The sequence below is a fragment of the Alexandromys fortis genome, unplaced genomic scaffold (genome assembly GCF_014885135.2).
Source record: "Alexandromys fortis isolate MF-2015 unplaced genomic scaffold, M_Fortis_MF-2015_v1.1 scaffold_78, whole genome shotgun sequence".
Classification (NCBI taxonomy): domain Eukaryota; kingdom Metazoa; phylum Chordata; class Mammalia; order Rodentia; family Cricetidae; genus Alexandromys; species Alexandromys fortis.
In genome coordinates this window covers 4,418,712-4,443,141 of record NW_026067977.1, presented here as the reverse complement: position 1 = coordinate 4,443,141, position 24,430 = coordinate 4,418,712, and the positions used below count along the sequence as shown (strand labels likewise).

General features: G+C 36.4%; 1 protein-coding gene across 2 annotated transcripts in view; it reads right to left on the bottom strand.

The window, feature by feature from the left end:
* Trim33 (tripartite motif containing 33) overlaps nucleotides 1–24,430 on the bottom strand; it is a 102,387-nt gene that overhangs the window by 23,571 nt on the left and 54,386 nt on the right. For both annotated transcript variants that reach the window (XM_050157501.1, XM_050157502.1), the window contains exons 5-11: nucleotides 18,817–18,933; nucleotides 14,865–14,979; nucleotides 12,376–12,522; nucleotides 11,992–12,109; nucleotides 9,907–10,181; nucleotides 8,917–9,081; nucleotides 4,518–4,715 (exon numbers count right to left, since the gene is read on the bottom strand). In XM_050157501.1, the coding sequence (XP_050013458.1) occupies nucleotides 4,518–4,715; nucleotides 8,917–9,081; nucleotides 9,907–10,181; nucleotides 11,992–12,109; nucleotides 12,376–12,522; nucleotides 14,865–14,979; nucleotides 18,817–18,933 (1,135 nt within the window). The remainder of the gene's footprint in view (nucleotides 1–4,517; nucleotides 4,716–8,916; nucleotides 9,082–9,906; nucleotides 10,182–11,991; nucleotides 12,110–12,375; nucleotides 12,523–14,864; nucleotides 14,980–18,816; nucleotides 18,934–24,430) is intronic.

Here is a 24,430-nt window from a genome sequence, read left to right as displayed (position 1 = left end):
AGAAACTACAAACTCTAATCTCACTTTCCTACACTGCCTGCTGTATTACAAGCAAGTGTTGATCCTTTGAGCTGCACACAGGCATGTGGAAGCCATAGGAGCAGTCTGCAGAGTCAGGTTCTCTTCAGTCAACCTTGCATGGTTTCTAGGGATGAATGCAGATGTTAGGCTTGTAAACAAGGGCTTCTGCCTGCTGAGGCTCCTGGTGGTCGGAAAATGCAGTCTACTTTCATGAGAAGGTGATAGGAAGTTGTAAATGAAAAGCAGAATGCTTCATATTTTAATGTTTCACTTACAGTAATAGTGTATGTGCTTGATTAATACAGTAGGCGCATTGGCAGATTGTAATATTTTCCTTCTGACTGGTAAAATAGTTTTAATTAGGTTCAAGGTCAGGATTTCAGTATACTGAGGTCTAAAAGCAACATATTCCTGGAAACATGGATCACTTAGACTATAGCTGCATTTCCTTCAAATATTTGGGAACTTGTCACATATTGGGCTCTAAGTTCTGGTTGTCTAAAGATCAAAGAGAAACAATCTTTGATCTCAAAGGCCTTAGCATGTAATAAGGATATAGTTTTTTTTACGCATGTTCAAATCATGAAGTTATTCCTCATGTGGGTATATATAATGATGTACACACCCCACAATAATTTATTTTTTTAAATTTATTTATTTATTATATATACAGTGTTCTACCTGTATACATGCATGCACAATAGAATAGGGCACCAGTTCTCATTATAGATGGTCGTGAGCCACCATGTGGTTGCTGGGAATTGAACTCAGGACCTCTGGAAGAACAGCCAGTGCTCTTAACCTCTGAGCCATCTCTCCAGCCAAAAAAAAGATTTATTTATTTATTTATTTATTTGTTTGTTTATTTATTTATTGTGTGTGCAGTGTTCTGTCTGTATATATGTCTGCAGGCCAGAAGAGGGCATCAGATCTCATTACAGATGGTTGTGAGCCATCATGCGGTTGCTGGGAATTGAACTCAGAACCTCTGGAAGAGCAGCCAGTGTTCTTAACCTCTAAGCCATCTCTCTAGTACCCCTCACCTCATTTCTTTCTGGCTATCTAATTGTCAAATTATAACATCTTAGGAAAAAGGCTAATGGTAGTAATTCCCAACCAATTTCATATCATCTATCTCTTCAATATTTTATTATCTCCCAGTAGTAAGCACGTTTTTAAGCCATTGCTAATAGTATTTTAACATCTAAAACAAAATCATTATGCTGACAACCAAACCACACATTACAATCAGCTATTTTCTAGATTGTGCAAAATAGTTAAGTCTGAGAGTTTATCTCTGTATTTCATATTAAACTTACTATTTGCAATATTCATTTACTTTGATTAATGTCAATGTTGGATTTCTCTATGCGAATTCCTAATTTAGCCTAATTTCAGCTCCATTACATAATTTCTTGGAATATTATTATTGTGACTGCCAGACAAAATCAGTCTTATGGAATGCACGATTATACTTTGTGTTAAACGATTCTTCTAAATCCCTGTTGTTTAATAATGCCATTCACAACACAAAGCCATTACTCATTCAGCACTCAGTAATGTTGGTGATGCAAGGAAACCTGCCCTATGAAAAATTATGTAAAAATACAGCATAATTACATACAGCACACAAAACTTAAAAATGAAAATAATGACTACTATTGATGTGTGTATTTACTATAATTTTTTGGTTGTTATAGTCCTTGCAGTTATAAGAAGACTTCACAACCTGGCACAGTGACGCACGGCTTTAATTCTGACACTTGGGAGGCAGAGGCAAGTGGGTCTCTGAGTTGGGAGGCCAACTTAGTCCATATGGTGAACTCTAGGGTAGCCAGGACTATAAACTGAGAATCTGTCTTTCAAAATAAATGAAGGAAGGTAGGTAGGTTGGTTTCTTATACATGATACAGATAAGTACTATACCACCAAGCCACATGCCCAACACAAAGTTTACTCTTAAAAATGTTTGCTTTCGGGCTGGAGAGATGGCTCAGAGGTTAAGAGCATTGCCTGCTCTTCCAAAGGTCCTGAGTTCAATTCCCAGCAACCACATGGTGGCTCACAACCATCTGTAATGAGGTCTGGTGCCCTCTTCTGGCCTGCAGACATACACAGACAGAATATTGTATACATAATAAATAAATAAATATTTAAAAAAAATGTTTGCTTTCCGTGTTATGATGGCAACAGCTTCAGAAATTGAATGCTGAAGGGAAGTACCATGCTCATCAGCAGGTGGCCAACACAAAACAAAATCTTAAAAAAAAAAAAAAAAGGTATTTTTTGGAGTTTTTTTTTTTTTTTTTTTTTTTGTCTTGGCTTTAAAAACAAACAAAAGGAAAGCTTGTCTTTTGTTTATATATTATGGCTTCCAAATTTGTATCTCTATGGGATTTTTGCATCCATATCTATATGTGTTCATTTGGCTCCTTTTTTCTTCCTGTCCATTTGCTTTGCCCTATTGAAGTTATTTTTATTTTATATTAAAGAAATAACTTACACACACACACAAGCTTATAGACCAGTGGTTCTCAATCTGTGAATCACAATCCCTTTTGGGGGTCAAATGACCCTTTCACAAGGTCATATTAGATAGCCTTCATAAAAGATATTTACATTATAATTCATAATAGTAGAAAAATTAGTGACAAAGTAGCAACAAAAATAATTTTATGGTGGGAGTCACTACAACATGAGGAACTCTTCTAATGGGTCACAGCATTAGGAAGAGAACCACTGTTATAGACAAAAGCCCACAGTACTAGTATGTCCTTAGAAGCAAACAGTAGAAATGAAAATATCCATCATCTACTGCATGAACACACTGTGAAAGATCCAAAGCAAGGAAGAGACACGGGATACATGCCTATAACCCTACCATGTGGGAGAGTGAAATGAAAAGTCAGATTGAGATTAGCATGTGATACATAGTGGATTCCATGCCACATGGTTCTACATTTAAAGACCTTATCTTCAAAAGAAGAAAAGAGAAAGAACATTCTACACAACACAGTATTATTCAATCCTAAGAACAAATTGTTATTCTATAGACTTGGTAAACATTACACTAAGTGAAAGAAATAAAAGGTATAAAGAAATGAAAGATATAAAAGCCCACATATTTTATCTTCAAAAAAATGTGCATAACAGAAACAGAAGAACTATTAGTAGCTTCTAGGAGCAAGAAAAGAAGGAAACAGATAATGATGCCAATGCTACAGTTTTGAAACCTAAAACCACAGGTGACAGCTGAACAATACTGAAACAATGACTAACTTTTCAGGTCTACTATTTTCTTGGTGTTGCTATGAATAATGAAGAGAATCTAAATTTATAATCAAGAGTTTGAATCAAATTCTAACATTTTTGGGGGCTGCAGAGATGGCTCAGAGGTTAAGAGCACTGGCTGCTGCTCTTCCAGAGGACCTGAGTTCAATTCCCAGCAACCACATGATGGCTCCCCAACCATCTATAATGAGATCTGGTGCCATCTTCTGGTGTGCAGTCAGAACACTGTATGTATAATAAATAAATCTTTAGAAATTTCTAACATTTTTACCAACTACATACATAGAAAAGTCACTCACCATTATTTCATTATAAATATCAACGTTACATATTCCAGATAATTTCAAGCATCAAAACTCACAAATTGCCCAAGAAAGCATTTTGTTAATTACAAGATAACTTACAAATGTAACCTTTTAACTTACATTCCAAAAATTTAATTACATTCTATTATATAGTCTAATCCTTATCACTACCAATCCGGTTACTATTTCCTTGGTCGGGAGACCCCAATCTCTTCAAATATCAAGAAACTGTAGTAGACTGACAGAATCACAAGAAGCCAGTGGTTTTCAAATAACTTTGAAGTTATAAAAAGTATCATTTAAAACTCTAACACAGCCAGACAACGGTGGCTCATGCCTTCGATCCTGGCTCAGAAGTCAGAAGCAGATGATCTCAGTGACTTTGAGGCCAGCCAGGAATACACAGTAAGAACCTGTTTCACAGTCCTACTATTCCAGCAGCTTCACTGCTCCTTGACGCCCTGGTGACCCCCAACAAAAGTCATACAAGTAGGGGAAAAATAGTATAATCCTCAAATATTTTATTTATAAAAGCTGAAGAAATGAGAAACCTCGGCACTTTATGATTCATCTTCTCCTTTTCTTCATAATTTCTTCTCTTTTACTATGTCCCCCAAAGTGCCTGATATCTAAACCTTTCAACACAAGCCACTCTCTGCTCAACTGGTTTTAAGGAGTGGACAACCATTACTGTACTTGTTTAAATAGACTCTTCTAACTTTAAAACATGGAGGAATACCAGTTTCAACACAGGAACTTTAAACTTTAAATATGTGTCCTTTACTTTTCAGAAGGTTCGTTCAAGTAAATTACTGGTCCTGAAACTAAAAAAATTCTGAAATATGTATCTTTTTCAATTAGTATGAGATTTTAAACAATTTGTTTAACTTAAATACAAACCTGTATAGGTGGAATATCTGGCAATGATGGAAGGTTTTCTGGATTGGTGACTGAGGGGATTAGTTCTATTGCTGTAACAGATGGGCTGGTGGGACCTCGATTTGCATTTGCCATAGTTGCTGTGGTAGGGCTTGTTGGGTTGATTGGGTTGTGTGCTGATACAACAGGAAAGGGTCCAGCATGTCCTGGGTTTGAGTGCTGTTTAAGAAAGAAGGTATTATAATTATGTGCTCTTGCCACCATCTCTGAACCATAACTTAGAACAATATAACTATCTTTAGTGTATCCTTTCCAAACTAAAAGTATCTGCAGTTGACAAAGAAATGGAGCCTCTCAAACTTATACAAGAGTTTGAACTAATCTTTCTAGGGTAAACAGATTTGCAAATAATTGTCAACTTGTCAGCCTACTGATATGATCTTCAGAACAAGGATATAAAGATGTAGAAGGCACCAAGTTTACAAATAGTCAGCCATGGAAGGCACAGTTCTGAAAGCACTATTCTGTGATCCGTTAGTCGCCTATCTAATGAAAAAAAAACTACAAATTTAACAATATGGTAGAAAGAATGATGAACTTAAGAAAGAAATTATGACACTGATTCCTAGTTCTAATACTATGAAGTTTTAAACAGTCACATAATCTCAGTAATTGTGATATATAGATAAATGATCCCTTAATGGTTTCATAGACTGGGCTGCTATGAGGATTATTTAAGTTAATATATGTGCAGGTCTTTGGGAAATCACTAAACATACAAAATTAAATCAATCAAATATTAAAAAACTGAAAATGCTGACAGTGACTTCTGAAGGGAAAACTCTAAAACCTTGATTCTTGGTACCCTTTCAAATGTTAAACCTTTGTACTTACAATATTTAAAAGTACCCCAAGAACTAAGGGGTACACAAGTATATCAATAGTTACAAGGAAACTAGCATCTTCAGTCTTCCTAGGTATTATTTTAAAAACTTATTTGCCTAAGACTGTGTCATAAATGGTCTTTTCACAACTGTCCTTCTCTCACTTGACAAAGTAATGGCATACTGCTGAAAAATATGGGGGGAAAAGTTAAAACCAAATTACAAAATTAAACAAAGGCACAATTGAAAAAGGACTTGGGTATCAAAGGGGCTGATACTGCAAATCAACAAAAATGAAGAGCCAATAACCCGATTAGTGAAACAGAACTGTGAAAAGCTCCATTAGAAAACATTCAAAAAAGTGAGAAAAAATTTTTTTTTCCCGAGACAGGGTTTCTCTGTAGCTTTGGAGCCTGTCCTGGAACTAGCTCTGTAGACCAGGCTGGCCTCGAACTCAGAGATCCGCCTGCCTCTGCCTCCCGAGTGCTGGGATTAAAGGCGTGCGCCATCATCGCCCGGCATGAGAAAATATTTTTGTAATAAAATTTCTACTCTCCAATTACATTAATTTTTATCAATTTTCTTGAGCATTGCATAAAAACAAAACACAGTAAGAATCGATTATTTTTATTTTAACAATAAATAATAGTAAAAAGCATATAACTGAAAAGGAGGTTACAAGACTACACTTAAGAAATATATACTTTAAAAATTTTTACATCAGGGGCTGGAGAGATGGCTCAGTGGTTAAGAGCATTGCCTGCTCTTCCAAAGGTCCTGAGTTCAATTCCCAGCAACCACATGGTGGCTCACAACCATCTGTAATGAGGTCTGGTGCCCTCTTCTGGCCTACAGGCATACACACAGACAGAACATTGTGTACATAATAAATAAATAAATATTTAAAAAAATTTTTTACATCATTTGATTAGTATGCCTTTTTATGTATATGAGCGCCTACATGTATATGTGTGCACCACATGTGTGCAGTGCCCAGAGAGGTCAGTAGAGGCCATCAGATACCTTGGAAAGGGAGTTACAGACAGTTTGAACGCCACGTGGACACTGGGAACTAAAGCCAGGTCCTCTGCAAGAGTAGAAGTGCTCTTAACTGCTGAACCATCTCTCCAGCCTCATCTGTCTTAAACCACATAAACCTATTTTGTTTCCATAAGTGTGTACAAATAATACAATGATAACTTTTCAACAGAAAGGATTTAAGTCTTAGGAAAAGCCTTTGTTATCACTCGATTTAACCAATAATTTTTGTTAAAAATAACTTTATCTTTTTTAAAAATTTATTTTTATGTATATGAATGTTTTCCCAGCATGTACATCTGTGCACCACATGCACTGTGTCCGGAAGTATTCATATCCCCTGAAACTGGAGTTGCAGATGGTTGAGTCATCAAGCGAGCACTGGAAATCGAATCTAGAAGGGCAGTCTTTGCTCTAACCACTGAACCATCTCTAAGTCCCACTTTCTCAGTGTCTGTCTGAGCCATCTTACATCCCACTTTTAGCTTTCAAGTCAATATTTACAATATCCTAGAAGATTTTCACCACTAGTTACAAATATATAAAAATTTTAAATATAAGGTAAGCAAACATTTTTCAGAAATCTTTCTAGGTGTAATTTTGGTAAAGAGCTACAGAATCATTGCTTTAAGTGTTTAACATGTAGACTAAACAAGCAAACTTAGTAGAAGTTTACCCTAGTCTTTCTTTGATTTGGAAATTATTTGATTCTACTTAAGGAGTATTAGTTTCTGTGTATGTGTGCATGTCTAGCTGAATGGAAACACACTCCATGTACGTAAGAGAGGGTGCTGCCATGCGAGTGCTTATGAACTAAAGGAAGTGTTCATAGCCTGAGCCATTGACAAACTCCCTATTCCCCAAATTTGAGCCTCGTGGTTATGGCTCAAAATCTGTTATACTAACATTACCATTGCACTTTTAAATTAACCGGTGATTCTAAGAGCCTCTACATCATGTTTGTTTAATTTTTGAGACAAGATCTCTATAGACACCCGCTACGTCTACTCTATCTCCTGAGTTCTGAAATTATAGGTGTGCATTACCATACCCAGTCCACAGCATGTTCATGTTTTGAGAAAGCACTGAGTTGTTTTTGTTTTTTTGGTTTTTCGAGACAGGGTTTCTCTGTGGCTTTGGAGCCTGTCCTGGAACTAGCTCTGTAGACCAGGTTGGTCTCGAACTCACAGAGATCCACCTGCCTCTGCCTCCCGAGTGCTGGGATTAAAGAATATATTTTTAACTTGAAATACTGTTTAAAACACTTCATTTTATAATCATAGTTCATACTGAGTTTAGATAATTATATAATTTAAAGGTTATAATTTTGCTCTAAATCGCTTTATTTTTCGTATTTTATTTCATTTTAAATAATTTTATTCACCTATCTATCTATCTATCTATCTATCTATCTATCTATCTATCTATCTATCTATCTAGGTGCTTGTGTGATACCTCCATGAGTTTCTGTGCAACACATGTGTGCATTGACTTCAAGAGCCAGAAGGCGCTGCTGTATCTCCTGGAAACTGGAATTATAGATAGTTTTGGGCTACCAGGTAAGTCCTAAAAACCACAGATAAGTCCTATGTAAGAATAGAAAGTGCCTCTAAAAACTATGCCATTTCTCCATCTCTATCTAAGACAGCTGGCCTTTTAAGGAAGGGCTAATGTAGCATAGGCTGGCCTTGAAATCTCCATGAAGCCAAGGGTAACTTTGAATTTACGATCCTCCTACCTCGACCCCTCTAGCACTAGGATTACAGTCACAGTTACTAAATCTGGCTTCATTTCCTTTATTATTGTTCTCTTGACAGTAATAGAGACCAAGCCTGGTGCTTCAAGCATTCTACAACTGAGCTAGATCCTAAACCACAATAATTTAAGATTAAGCATATCTATACTCTGCAGAAAAAAAGTATATAAACACATCTACATACATACAACTAGCCTTAAACTTAAAAATTTCTTTGTTGGGGCTGTTGAGATGGCTCAGTGGTTAAGAGCACTGACTGCTCCTCCAGAGGACCAGGGTTCAATTCCCAGCACCCACATGGCAGCTCGCAGCTGTCTGTAGCTCCAATTCAAGAGAATCTGACATCATTATACCAATATGCATGAAATAAAAGTTAAATAAAGTTTTTTTTAAAAAAATTCTTTGTTATCAGTATTAAAATGTAATGTTAAAAAGCACAATAAAATATGAGAAAATTAAAGCTCTAACCTTGATTTTCAGAATTATCATTTGGAACTAAAGGATAAGTCAAAAGTTCCTTCTTTTTCACTCTATAGATGAGTTTAGTTACACAAGACTACCTTAATTCATAGTATAATAGGCTTAAAGAAACAAATTTTCCTGTGCACATATTTTTTTCTGGGACAAGCAGATATAAAACAAATTGTCAGAAATATCAAAGACCCACACCAATAACTAATTATGAAAAATGTCTTTTAGTTTTAAAATTGTATGATTCTTACAAATGTAACTCTAGGCATACTTGTCTTTGGAGGTGAGGCTGCATCATGGAATACTGAGGGCCGCTGTGTCTTGGTATCCCTGGTATTCTGGCAGCATTCTGAGCCAGTCTCATTTGATGGGCTTGAAATGCTCCACAGTTCATGTTGCCTCTTTGCATTGTTTGCACACTGATCAATCTTGGAGGCTATAAAAAGTAAAAATTGCAATTCATATTTTCCACTTTAGTTTTTGTTTGTTTCTTTTTCAAAACAGGGTTTCTCTGTGTAGCTCTGGCTGTCTGGAACTCACTCTGAACTCTTGAACTTCCCAGGTACAGGGATTAAGGGCATGTGCCACCACATCCAGTTCATATATTTCTACAAATCTGTTTTTGAATCATAAAATGTTAAAGTAAAGTAATTCAATTATAACAGAATAGTATAAAGCAATAGAATAAGCTCTTTTTTCTAGCCCCAATAATTTATAGGTCTGGTAATAACTATAAAAAAATTGGTCACTCCAAATTTTCTCTATCTATCGTTTCTGGGAGAGAGGGAAAGAAAAAGGGTGGGTGGGCGGGCTAACAACAATTCATCTCAGCATGGAGCTAACACTTGATTGTGAAAAAGTACACAAACAAGAGGGGGGGGGGGGGGGGGGGCACCCTAACAACAATTCATCTCAGCATGGAGCTAACACTTGATTGTGAAAAAGTACACAAACAAAAGACCAACAATAAGAAAAATTTGAGCAAATGCCTAAAGAATGCAACAGATCTTAGAAACAATCTGATTCTTTGGCTCATGATTTTATTTGTATGGGGGAGGGGGTAACGTGGTATGGAGGGGCAAAAATGTCACTACTTCCTCTGTTCTTACATAATACCTATATTCCTCAAGCTTTCCCCACATCTCTGAACTTTGAACTCTGTCTAATAACTCTAAATGTGTAATTCATATACACAGAATGAAGTGTAGTCGTATGGTTTTATTTCTTATTTCTATCAATATTGGAGGGACACAATGCTTACCTGTTGTTGTAACATCTGTGGGGCTGTTTGCCGAGGATGCTGTTGTGTTGTTGTTGTTGTTGTTGGTACAGGAGCTGGGGGTTGCTGCATTCTCATCTGTTGTAACTGTTGATGTTTTTGTGCATACACTTGTTGCTGCATGTGCTGGAGTCGAAGCTGTGCTAAGTTAATCTGTCCTGGGGTTTTACTAATGTGGTTTGTACCTGGAGGAACTTGCCCAACTACAACATTAGGAGTATAACCAGGAGCTGGCTTACTCTCTATTACTAGATTACCTGAGGGTTTAAAAACATAAGAAGGATTTACAAATAATCAACTAAACTGTCCACTTTAAAGATGAATCACTATCTTTTCCTCCTCCTAACAATTAGCACCTCAGAGCATCTAACAGCAAAGCATAAATGAGCACTAAGGCTGAAGACGGTAATTAAAAATTAAATAGATTCCAAAGCCCCTTGAACCCTCCCACAAATAAGCTCATTATTTAAAATAGACTATTACACCTATGTGCGCATGACATGTGTATGCATGTGCATGTTTTGTGTGTGCATGGTTGTGGGCAGGTGGAGGTCAGAGGACAAGCTTTGGATATTAGTCCTCCCCTTTCCAGCTAGCTTAAGGCACAGTGTCTTTGCTGCTGCATAACCCAAGCTAGCTGGCCGGAGACTGAAAGAGACATCATTAGAGGAAGGATCCAGTATGTGTGAATCAATTCTTCCATGAAAGACTCCAGGATACTCATGATGGTTGCTATACTGATTCTATGTGTACGAGTGTGATCAAATGTGTACGAGTGTTTTGGCTGCATACATGTCTGTGAACCAACTACTGTATATGCCTGGGTGCCTGAAGAGATCAAAAGAGGGTATCAGATCCCTTGGAACTGGAGTTACAAACAGTTGTGAACAGCCATGTGGATGCTGGGAATCAAATTTGTGTCCTCTGAAAGGGCAGCCAGTGCCTTTAACCACTGAGCCATCGCCCCATCTTCCCATTTACTTTCCAATTGCCATTGTTAAGAGCAAAAGAATAACCTGCTAACAAATAATTTTCTATGGAAATCCTGAATGCTTTGAAGCATTTATACATTCAGTCATTTCCCTCCCCTTTTATACAGTTGTTGCTTTCTGAGAATAGAGAATAAGTTCTCAAAAGGCATGATTTAAGGTGGCTGGCTGTTGGCAGGCCACAAAGAACTCTGCTAACAGTCAATTGCTTTTACATGTTTTGAAAATGAAGAATACCACACACACACTTACAAGAGTGATTTTCTGGTACAGCACTGAAGGCAAAACTGAGAGTCCGCTTTCTTTCATTTACCCAAAGATGCCTAACTTTAAATAGTGCAATTCATATCTCAAGGACATCGTTATTTTGAAACTGAGAATATTCCAACAGATGGCAGATTTCATTTTGAGTCATTTTGTTTCATTTTACCTTTCTTTAAGAGACAGTATCTTACTGCGTCACCTATACTGGCTTCAAACTCCTAGGCTCAAGTGATCCTTGTGCCTCCATCTCCCAGCTAAAATTACAATATGCACTACTTGCTTTGCTTTTTCAGTCTGAAGTTTGTTTTGTTTCTTGTTTTTATCATCTACCCATACAACTTCCACCCATGGTCTTTAGGCCAACAATATGGAGCAATAAAAGCAAAAGCAAAGTTTATATTTTTACCAAGTGAAAAGAGTTCCTCTTGTCAAATACTCTTTGGAATGTGACTATAAACACTACAGTGTCCTCAGTTCCTCCTCCACTGCACCATCTGACATAAACTAATATAAGAATTATCAGACAATAATCATCTCTATATGAAACAATCAATGTGAATTTTGAAAAGGAAAGGCTACAAAGGGACCACACCCTACAAGGACTGCAGAGTAGAGAGCATGCTCAGTGTGCAAGAGGCCAGGGTCCAAACCCCAAGCACGAAAAGCAAAAGCCAGCCTGCAACTAAACAGTTTCCAACACATTACATTCCATACGTCACTCACATTTTAAAGTTTAAAAACATAAACAATTTGCTTAAATGGTTTCTCTTCTCAACTTAATAGCCCAAACCATATCCAAGAGATGATTTCTCACCTAAATTGACTACATTTTTGGCCCAGAAGGTAGGATCACAATGGAAACGAATTGCTCCGTTGGCAGCAGGAACAGGATCACATCGTGCTTTCAAAATATGACGCAACTGAAAAGTAATCTTCAAGGAAAAAAAAATTCACGTTAGTATTAAAATTAAATGTAGTTAAGGTTAGCTTTGAACTCACAATTCTCTGGCCTCAACTTCCCAAGTGCCGGCTCAAATTAGTTAAGTCACCAAGCTCAGCTACTCTATCCTTATATACAGATGGTTACAATAGCCAAAATGCATATTAATACTTTAAACATGTTTTTGTTTTTACAATATAAACATTCTACACTTGTAAATAATAGGTCCATTAAGTATAAAGATACTATGTGTCTCACCAGCCGTTTGCTATACAGTAGTGCCGTGCTGCTGCCGCTTGCAATGGCCCAGTTTGTAAAGTTCATAACATGCTTCACCTGCCGGGAAAGGCCTGTGATATCATTCTGCTGCTGGAGTAGCTTCATTTGTCTTTCTTTTGTAACATTCTGAAATAGAACAAGAGTTTCACTGAAGAATTTAAAAAGTCACATACATAAATACCTATATTTCCTTCAAGAAATGGTACAAAGGAAGCCTATAACTATTTGGTGAGTTTATGAACAATAGGAAGGAAAGTAACAAACAAAAGTGAGACCAAATATTCCTGCTCTAAGTTAATCCATTCCATTGAGGATATCAGAAGTAGTTTATGGTTTTTCTTTCATCAAATACAGTGTCTTCCTGTTTTTAGGTTAATTCAATACAGTCTGAGTTGACCTTGAAGAGCCATTTTATACAATCTTAACTATACTTTCTAGGTTAAAGAAAATGTGAGTTACTAGTGCCACCTACTGTTATAACTTGAGAAGGTTAAAATTTCTCAAACAAAGGGGAAAATGATAAATTCCAAAGGTTTAAGGGTGAAATTAAGCAAACTGGTATAACAAAGTTCAAACAAAAACTAGTTTCAGGAAAATGCTGCAGGAAGAATAAACTGCCCAAAATGAACCACTACCCAAGGAGGTATGGCAATGTCCTATACATCTTGCCAAAAAGAACCTATCCACTTCTTTCTTAAACATTTTCTCTCCCCAAATTATATAACTTAATTTACTAAACAGTATTTTTCAAAAGGAAACAAGTTTATATATAAATAAATGAAAGTGTCCAATAGACAGAATGTTGATTTGCAGCCTCACTAGAAATCATCAACACTGCCAGGCAATAAAGCTGCACACCTTTAATCTAGTATTCGGGAGGCAGAGGCAGGCAGATCTCTAGATTCGAGGCCATTCTGATCTATAGAGCAAGTTACAGGACATCCACAGCTACACAGAGAAACCCTGTCTCAAAAATATTCTTTTACACACCTTAATTTTAATATGCACTTTTAAATTCTGAAGCTCTTGAAATAGATTTACAATGATCACTTTTAAATGTATGAAATGTATTTATAATACATGAAAATATATTAAAAGTAGTTAATACTAACTGCTCTAGATTCATACGGTTATCCTAAAGAAAAAAAAAACCTATTAGAGTTAATACTGAATACAAGTACAATAGGAAAGACACTCCAAACTTTAGCGATATGTTCAAGATTTTTAACATCACTACTAATTTTCAATGCAAAATGTATTTAAAACACAAAGATTCAAATATCTTGTTCACAAGATTTCTTTCATTTGCATATAACTACCTGTTTCTCATACCTTTAAAAGGTTCTATGGATAAATAAAATAGAAACAACCATCTAAGGATAATCTAATTAGTTTTTTAAACAAAACAAAACCAAAAACAAACAAACAAACAAAAAAACACCTCAACTTCTATAACATTCACATTTGGACGGGCAGTGATGGCACAGGACTTTAATCCCAGAATTTGGGAAGCAGAGGCGGGAGGATTTCTGTGAGTTTAAGACCAGCCTGGTCTACAGAATTAGTTCTAGGACAGCCAAGACCACACAGAGAAACCCAGCCAAAAAAAAAAAAAAAAAAAAAAGGAAAATAAATAAAAATTCACATTTGAAATTTTCTGAGAACGCATCAGCGTTGGGTAGTAAAGATTTAGATTACAACTTTATCTGGGACCAGACAGTAGTGACATATGCCTTTAATCGCAACACTTGAGAGGCAGAGGTAGGTAGAACTCTCTGAGTTCCAGGTCAGCCAGGCCTACACTAAGTAACCCTGTCTAGAAAAAAGCAAAACACAAAAAACTTCATTTGGATTACTACATATTAATCACAAAATATGAAACACAGAGACCTAATACTATAAAATTAGTAACTAAGTTTAAGGTTTGTATTTCAAACTATGAAACATTTTTGGCAAATTACAGAAAAACATACATGGCTCAAACATAAGCCCAACTGCATTCATATAAAGAAGTTAAATTGAGGCTTCTTGCTATAAAGGAAGAAAAGAAATTCAAAGGGCTTGCTTTGTCTTCATTTACATCATGCTTTAGTAATAATTCTTTCCTAAGACAATATCACAATTATCTAGTTACATGGCTTGAAAAAGGAAAAAAATGTTTTATGTCAGGCATGGCAGTACATGACTCCCATCCCAGTACTCGGGAGACAGAGCTAAGCTCTATAGGTTCAAGACTAACATAGTGATTTCCAAGTCGGCCAAAAAACAAAAATCAAAGTGTTATTAAAATTAACAACAAAGTAATTGTAAAAAGCTAGTTCTCTATCCCATAGTAGCAATCCTGGATTCTCAGAAAAATGCTGCAAGGAAGAACACCCCCCACCCATTTAAAAGAGGTTTGAATAAACATTGAGAACAGCAGAAGAGCAAGAGAAGTAGTTTTTGTTTTACTTTTGCTTTAACCTTACCTCTAGCTGCTGTAAGAGAGATTTTCCTTTCTTATTAATTTCATTGATAAGGGTGAAAATGGCCACTTTAATTTCTTGTTCTACTCGTTTATTAGTCTCATTTACTTCTTTGATCCTGAATAAGTAAAATGCATCATTAGGTTATCAACACAACTTGTGTCGGAATCATTCAACTAGGCACTTTTCCAAGTAATTAAAGTTAAATATTTGTCAGCATGCACAGATGATGTGGAATTCCCACTGTATGTTGTGAATACCATAATAAAGAAGCTGCGTTGGGCTTATTGCAGTGCAGAATAGGAAAAAGTGGGAATTCCAAACAGATAGAAGAGTGAGTAGGTGGAATCAAAGAGCCATGTAGCCACTGAAGGAGAGAGACGCCAGGTGGAACCTTACCAGTAAACCACGAGCCTATACAAGAGTTAGCCAGTAATATGCCTAAACTAATAGGCCAAGCATTAGCCAGTAATATGCCTAAACTAATAGGCCAAGCAGTGTTTTAATTAACACAGATTCTGTGTGATTACTTCAGGTTTGGGCAGCAGGAAACGAACAAGCAGCTTCCGACTACACACAACTTATGTTGTAGCAGACCTAACCATTTAATTAGATTCAAAGTCACACAAAGAATAAATTCAATATTTAGTGATTTAAATTAAGATTATGAAGGCCAGTTTATTTATCTGTAGAATATCAAATACTATGGCATGAATGTGATACAAATACCTAGCACTACTGACTAGCAATCAAATTTGCTACACATATTGTCTAATCATATTTGAAAATTCCACCTAAGATGCTTTCTGAAAACAAAATACAAAAGAATATCACAATGATTAGTTACAACCTTTTGAAACGGCAGAAATTTCACTTAAAAGCAGCATCTATTTTCATTTTAAGGTTTATCACTTCAAAAATGGGTTCTAGTTAAGATTGTTTCATAATTTCCTCTCAAACTGGCTTAATACCTCAGAGAGTGAAACATTAAATCATTGGGGGTAGGGAACACACCTGTTAGCAGTGACCCAGGGTCTGTTTTATTGCTAAGAATGTGTTTTATCCCCAAAGATTATAAAACAATCCATTTTTAAAAATAGCTCCTACATGTTTCATAAATAAATATATCTACCTATTACAATTACACATATTAAAGTTCTGGCAACAAATATAAAATGTTAGATTGCTTTCATATTTATAAAATAAGAAGTCATCTCATTAATAAAAGTAAAATATCACTACCCAACCATAATATCTAGTCTTTATCTTTTATGTATTCTACTATTGTAATATACACTCTTTCAGCAGCCAAATACATTACAATTTTTCACACATTCTCATCAATTTAATACAATTTTTCCTCCTTTGTCTATGTATCACTGCTTGTTTAGATACTTATTTGCAACTTTTATTGAATTCTGTCCTTACTAAAGTAAATGGAAAACAATAAATAAAAAATAAAAAGTTACTGCTGAGAGGTAGTGGCACATACCTTTAATCCCAGCACTTGTGGGGCAGAGGCAGGCAGACCTTCATGAGTTTGAGACCAGCCTGGTCAACAATGTGAGTTCCAGAACAGCCAGTACTATTACACAGAGAAAGCAAGTCTTGAAATGCTACCCCCAAATACTAAGTGTGAGCACACATGCACACACACCCACACAACAAACACACCCCATGGATAGTATTATATTCAGACCTCCAACATAAAACAAAACAAACAAGTCTCAGACTTATTGTACTTTAAAACGTATCCATTATAAACTACTGGGGGTGGGAGGAGCTGGAGAGCTGGCTCAGAGATTTGGAGCTTTTTCAGAGGTTCCAAAAGTTGATTCCCAGAACCCATGTGGCAACTCACAACTGTTTTTACCACCAGTTTGAAGGGATATAACACCCTCTGGAATCTTCAAGCTCCAGGCGTGCAGTGGTACAGATATACACACAGGCAAAACATTCACACATATAAAAAATAAAATAAAATTTTAAAATAATGTGGGCTGGAGATGACTTTGTGGTTAAAAGCACTTGCTGCTCTTGCAGAGGACTTAGGTTCATTTTCAGTACCATTTTCAGTACTCATAACCATTTGTAACTCCAGTTCCAGAGGTTCTAATCCCTTATTCCGGAATCTGTGGGTACGCACTGCTGCATTTACAGATAAACAAGCAAACACACATACAGATATTTTTTAAAAAGTACTTTGCAAATGGAAAAACATTGAATAAAATTTTAAAATAATAAGGAGCGGAGTTGGAGAAAAATTGATTAACAGAACTCGCTGCAAAATTAAAGACTGAAGTTCAGATCCCAGAAACCATACAAGCCAGACTCAAGGAGTCTAGGACCAATACTGAATCCTCTGGAAGGGCAGTGAGTACTCAACTGCTGAGCCATCTTTCCAGCCTTGCCTTTTATTTTCTTTTGGTCTCACTGAAGATGAAAAGTTCAATCATAAACCATTAATTTTATTCACTCAAATATTTAATACTTTGTATGTTTTATTATGTGTCATTTTACCATCATGAACTAACTAGTGGTTTCAATATTCAAGACAAAGTTTCAAGATCACTGAGTCTACTCAATTAACTACAATCTAATTCATACTCTCAGGAATTTCTAGGTTTAAAGTGTTCCATCCAGTTCCAGTGACAAGAGTCCTAACCTTATTAATTTGCCCTCTTTAGAACTTATTACCACTATCCCTATAAATAATCGAGTTTGTTTATAAATATACCTAAGCCAGTCCTGCATGTCCAAAGCTGCAGGATCTCCACAACACAGGACAACAACTGGATATTCAAGGAGTCCCAGTTAGAGACCAGCATCAAGAGTGTAGCAGAAACCAGAGGCCTCAAACAATACTAAAGCCTCTTTACAATGAACACTTGCAAGTAAAGATATGTGGACAGAGAATTTACCATGCCACACTACGTCTATGAGATTGATTTTTCCTTCTTTTTTTTTCCTCTTAAATTTTCTTTTATTTTGGGGAAAGGATGAAAGGGCGGAGGGTGGAAACAAAAGGATTGGGAAATGAATGGAATTAAGATACATGATGTAAAAGACACAAAGAAAAAATAAAAAGTTTTTAAAAATTAAGCACAAAAAATAAATAAATGTGCCTAAATAGAATAATTATAAAATAATAAGGATGATGGCCACGGCAATGATAAAAATAACAGCAGCTGGGTACTTAGGATGACAAAAATCTGTATTATAGATTTACCTTGTAATGCTACTAGTAAAGTAAGTGGTTTGGAATGTTTGTTTGGTGAGAAAATAAATCTCTTCACTACTGTGGGTTATTTTGTTATATTTTATGTAAGTTAGTTGTGCTGCGCCTGCATACATTATGTGTGGGTGAGAGCACAGGGTACAGTCCAGAGAAGATGCTGGATGCCCTGCTCTGTATCAGTTCCCCTCATTTCCTTGAAATGGTGTCACTGCACCTGGAGCTAGGCTGGTGGGCAGCAAGGCCCAGTCATCCTCCTGTCTCTACCTTTCACTGCTTTGGGCTTACGGTGGGTGTACAGCCAACCCATACTTAGCTTTCTATATGGGTGCTGGGCTATTAAGTCCTCTTGCTTCCACATCAAAAATTCTTATCCAGTAAAGCCTTTGTCCATTATCAATATTCTCATTACATCTTCCATACAATTTCTACCTTTAATTTTATAATTCAGTTCTCTCCATACTAACTTATTTTCCAAGCTCAAAGCTCATGTACACTGAAGTCTTATTAATTATAAAAATTCAAAGATGTATCCTTAAAAATTTTAAATGTTTTTGGCAAACTTTAATTAACAAATACATCAAGCTCAAATTTTATCACGGTCTATTAAAAATTACATCTCTATGAATGTTTAATGTAGTAGGAAAATAAATCTAATGTAGATGTATTCTTCCTTAATAATCCTTAAAGCAAAATTGTTTTTTTACGCAACAAACTTACCTATTTTGCACTTGTGTAGCTGCAAAATGAACGTAATTCTTCTTTTCAAGAAGCTTAGCCAACAGATTTTCAATTGCACCTTTCTGATTTTGAAACGCTTCTTCCAAAAACTGATACCTTAAAACAAATAAACAAAGACTATATTCAAAACAGAGAATTTGTAATTAATACATAGGAAATAATAGTTATGAGTCAATTTTGAAGTAACTATCTGCTGCTGGTCACTTGTATATCACTACAACAGCAACTTTTAACTGGCAATCCAATAGCTCCTGTCTGGAAAACTTCCTCAGAAAACTGTGAGTACTGTTACATCAGAGTTTTAATTGAGAACATCTATTTTTTTTAATCCAAGTATCTGAATAAGATGCATACAATTGAAATCATAAAATACAACATACTATACAAATACTATCAAAATCACTAAAGTTCCAAAATAGCTGCTATCAGTCTGTGCTTATCTACTCAGTGACTGAGTTCTGTAAATCAAATTCACATGCTAGGCAAGTACTCTAAAACAGATCTACACCCACAAACCTAATTAAGCATTTTGAAATAGAACTATAATCATAATACACATGCAATTTTGCATTTGACTATCTACTATGTTTTATGAGGCTTTCCAAAGAGATTCTATCAAATAAAGACATCAATGAAGTTTTTACTCTAAAAATATCAATAATTATACGTGCTCAAATTTTCTAATTATAACACTAGAAATTTAGGTTTAATGTTCAAATCCAAACCCTTTAGCTACTAGGATACTTTTATTTCATTTTTTATAAATTATTAACTCAACAAATTAATTTTTATATGTCTCTTTTTCTCTTTTTCTTGTTTTCGAGACAGGGTTCTCTGTAGTTTTGGAGCTTACTCTGGAACTAGCTCTTGTAGACCAGACTGGCCTCAAACTCAGAGATCTGCCTGCCTCTGCCTCCCGAGTGCTGGAATTAAAGGTGTGCACCACCTTCCAGCTTCTTTGTTCTTCTTTAGTGTACTTTCTATGTAAGTAAAAAAAACTCGTGTGGTTCACAGTATAGTATTAAGCAGGCACAAATATGCAACGATACCACACTGTGACAAAATATAATCTGTACCAAAACCAGGTGTCTGAAAAAGCTTCAATACATAGGGAAGCTTCAAAGAGAAGTCCTTCAGACAAATGTTCAGTGCACTGCTTAGTGCATTTTCTAGAGTCAAAGAATATACAAATTGCCATAATATGAGACAAAACCTAATTTAAAATAAACTGAGTATCAAGGGCCAGGTATACTATGTCATTTCTTTGTTTTGTTTTCTAAGTAACAAGAAGCCATTGAAGAATTCTAAGCAGAGCCAGGCAGATCTCTGTGAGTTCGAAGCCAATTTGGTCTACAGAGTGAGTTCCAGGACAGCCAGACATACAAAGAGAAACCCCTGGGGGTGAGGGGATCTAAACAGAATGTGAAAATTCAGACCACTCTAGGAAGATCATCCAACAGAAATGTAAGACTAAAAACGGCACAAAACCTAAATGAGACAGTATAAGAGTAGTTCAAACTCAGACAGAAGCACAGGCAAGAGATCAGGGTACTTTCACTGGTTGGTATAGCCAAACCAGATAAAATAATTGATTTTATGAGAGATTAGACGTTTTAGTGATGTGAGAAGTCAATTAAGGCAATGTTAAGAGTACAGCAATGAAATCAGATGAGCCCAGTGGTATGTATAATAATGGCATGAAAGCTATGGGGGTGATCAATTACTTTGGATTTAATTACACAGAATAAGATTTGGGCCCCATACTGTAAATCTGGCCTAAAGTCCAAGGCTTGAGAGGTCATAGGCCCTAGACAGGAATCCTACTACTACTGTTCTTCTGCTAAACAAGTTGTCAAATTGCCTTCTCAATATTTATGCTCAGATCCATAGATTAGGCCTGTCTTCAATCCTAACCAGAGAAACTTCTCTCTGCAATACCCAACAGTTAATGCAGGTCTACAACTGGTCAAAGTGCTAAGAATAAGTCTCCATTGAGTTCTCAGGCCTAACTAAATGGGACACCTGTATCAACAATACCACCCCACCCACCCCTGCCCCAGCTGACAGAATATCACAGAAGGGCTTAAGAATATAAGAGCCAGAGGACAGCAAGGGAATATGAAATGGTCCTTCCATCCATGGACTCACTACAGTTATGATCCACCCACACAAGATCAAGCCAGCAAGACCAGTCAGTATTCCACAGCTAGTAGCACTAACTTGACTGAGGTGGGAAATAGGACAAAGAGAGATCACAAAAAGGGGGTATTGGCAGTGTTGAGCATGTGGGCATGTGGGAAAGAGAAGGGATTCCTGGGAGTAGAATACAAACTGGGGTACATATGTTCAAGATGCATTATTTACATGTATCAAACTATCAAAGAATAAATACAAGCTATCCTTTACAGGGGAGGGGAGAGAAAGAGAGTTGAATGCCTAACCAAAGCAGAACCAGGCCTTCTCCCTCTACCATCTTAACACTTGGGAGGCTGATGAAGAACTCCCATCAGCCCGTTGCAAGTTTTGAGGTCAGTTTGGGCTATAAAGTGAGTTCTATACCAGCTTAGGATAAGGTGAGACCCTGTCTCCAAAAAGCAAAAGGGAAGAGAAAGAAAAGAAGAAAAGTGGGTCAATGGGGATGCGGAATTAAAGATAATAACAAAATTACCGCTGTGTATTTACCGGATACTGAAATCACAAATGGAAAGGCAAGAATTTAAATGAGCAAGAAAACTGTAAACTCAAGAGTTGGTGCCTGAACTAAAATATTTAAAGAAAAAGTTGTAAAATTAACATAAAAGAACACTTGTTACCAAAAAGTTTTTTAATAGTGGGATTTGAAAAAAGGAAGAATGGAGGACAACAGAAGGGAAAGTGAGGAAGAGGCAGGAGAATTAGGAGACTAAGGCCAAGGTTGGCTTCAACAAAGTAGAGCATGGATCTCTGTATTACAGAAAATAGCTGGAAAGGTGCTAGCTTTATTTGTGGTAAAATATATATACATATATAATAAAATCTCTATATAAAATATAATAAAATCTACCAGCTTAACCAAGTCCAATGTTCATATGGCATTTTAATTCCAACAACTGAGTGCTATTTCTCAATACAAAGAATAAGTAAATAGTAGAGGATGCTGGGGGGGCACTTAACATTATATAAATCTATCATGTTATTATAACAACATAAATCTCAGAAACATTATGCATAACTAATGAAACCATACCCAATTAAATACAAGCTGTATGATTCAATTTTTTGATAAAGTAAAAGAATTTTTGGGTAAAAGGCTGTGTTATTCACCCACCTTTTCTATTTTTTAAAAGAATCTAATGGATTGATTGAATCTATACTTTCCCTCTTGATATTCACTATAGATGGAAAAAACCGTTGTCACAGATATTTCTACTAGTCGTTTTAAGCATACAATAGGAATCACCTTTAAAATTCAGAGATAGCATGAAAAAAAATCAAAGAACTAGAAATTATTCTATACCTTAAACTCAGACCATTCTGAAAGTTTCTCTTCTGTACTTCTTAATAAAAACTAATTGTCTTTTCATACGTTTTGGTGTCTGAGTCAGGAATCCTAATGCCAACAGCATCCTCTATTCTCAGTTTGAGATCGCTACTCAGTTATCTTACAAAAATAATTTTAATTAAAAAAACTTTAACAGATTTTTACCATGACTGCATAAGGAAAAGTTCAACACAGAGAGATGTATTCCTCAGGCCAGGTCCCACATATAGAAAGGTCTAGCTGAATTTGCGCCTTGCCCTTTTCCAGCTCTCCTCCACTTGGGCTGTAGCAATTTAGTGTCTGACAGATCTATCTATCTCCAGGTTACACAGTTCTGGTCTAGTCAACTCCTGGCCAGGCCTCAAGCTAATACTTCTCTAAATCATCTTTACTTCCTGCATTGTAATTTTCCACTTCCTAGGATAGTTAACATTGGCCAATTACTCTTTCTTAGGGATCTTCTGTGTCTACAATAGCAACAGGCTATCCAAAATGCAGAGAACTGATTGTGAGGTGTCCCAAGGATATGTAAGTCAGTTTAACCATTTTGTTTGTTTCTGAGAGGGGTCTCACCATTTGCTCTGCCTATCCTAAAACTCACTATGTAGAAGAACCAGGCTAGCCTCCATACTGGATTACCACTACATCCAACTCCAGTTTAACCACTTTTAAGAAACCATTTTGAGAAAACCATTTGGTTGGGGTGGGGTGGGGTAAGGGTTTCTCCTTTTTAAGTTTAGGGCCAGCCTGCACTACACAGCAAGTTCCAGTTGCGATGGGGGGGGCTTCCACATTTTAGATAAAGCTTCTGACATGACTTAGATATATTATGGTTCACAGTCAAGAGTTGGATGACTCTACATCCTAGTTCTCTTCAGTAAGATACATAATGATATTTAACTTTATCAGACTGTTCTAAAAAATACATTTGTCAAAACACAAAAAGAAATTGTGGACACATTAAAGATTTATAGCTAGTCATTGTTATTCTTTGTAACATTTTTCTTGTTAAAAAGGCATGGTGCATGCCTTTGATCCCAGCACTCAGGGGCAGAGGCAGGCAGATCTCTATGATTTCAAGGCTAGCCTGGTCTATATAGGGAGATCCAGGACTGTTACTTACAGAGAGCCCTGTCTCAAAAACAAAACAAAAAAAAGCAAAAAGAAAATGCACGACTATTATCATTTCATATGTATGAATGTTTTGCCGACCCATACTTAAGCACTATGTGTATGCCTGATGCTCTTGGAGACCTGAAGATGCCTCCAGAATGTCATGACAGCTGTTTGCGAACCACCATGTTAAGCGCCACAAACTGAATCCAGCTCTCTGGAAAAGTAGCCATGCTCTTAACTTCTAAACCATGTCTCCAGCCACTGTTAATTTTTTATTTTATGTGTATTCACATTCATATGTAGAGGCAAAAGGTCAACATATGATATTGGATTTTAGGAGCCATCTCCCAACAAGATCTAGGGTTCACAGACTAGGATATGCTCACTGGTCAGCAAGCCCCAAGGACCCAATTGCCTCCCCATGCCCAGCAGGGGTTTTAAGTGTGCAATACCACACCTGGCTTTTTAATATGAATGTTGGAGATTGAACTCAAGTCCTCATTCTTGCAAGGCAAGCACTTTACAAACTGAAGCATCTCCTCAGGCCTCTTTTCAGTAACTTGAAATGATTTAGTGTTACAATATAAAATCTCACAGCTGCGACAGCAAAAAAGGGATATGCACGGAGACCTTGAGAAAAAGGGTTCAGACATTCTGCGAAAGGAACTAGGTTCTTTGTGTCTCCTTACTGAAACATGCGAAGTGAACAAACTGAATGGGTTTCATCTTGGAAACTGGCTGCATTTGCAACATGGCAGTGAACTAATGGAAAAGCAGATTCGGAATTCAGAGCCTTCCTCTATCTGACAGTGATTAGAACTGTAGCAACAAAGGCATCTTGGGCAGAAGCCCACAAAAACAGTTATAGACACAATTAATGAAGTAGATGGTGATCTTTACAGCAAAGATAACTTTCTTTCTTTCTTTCTTTCTTTCTTTTTTTTTTTTTTTTTTTTT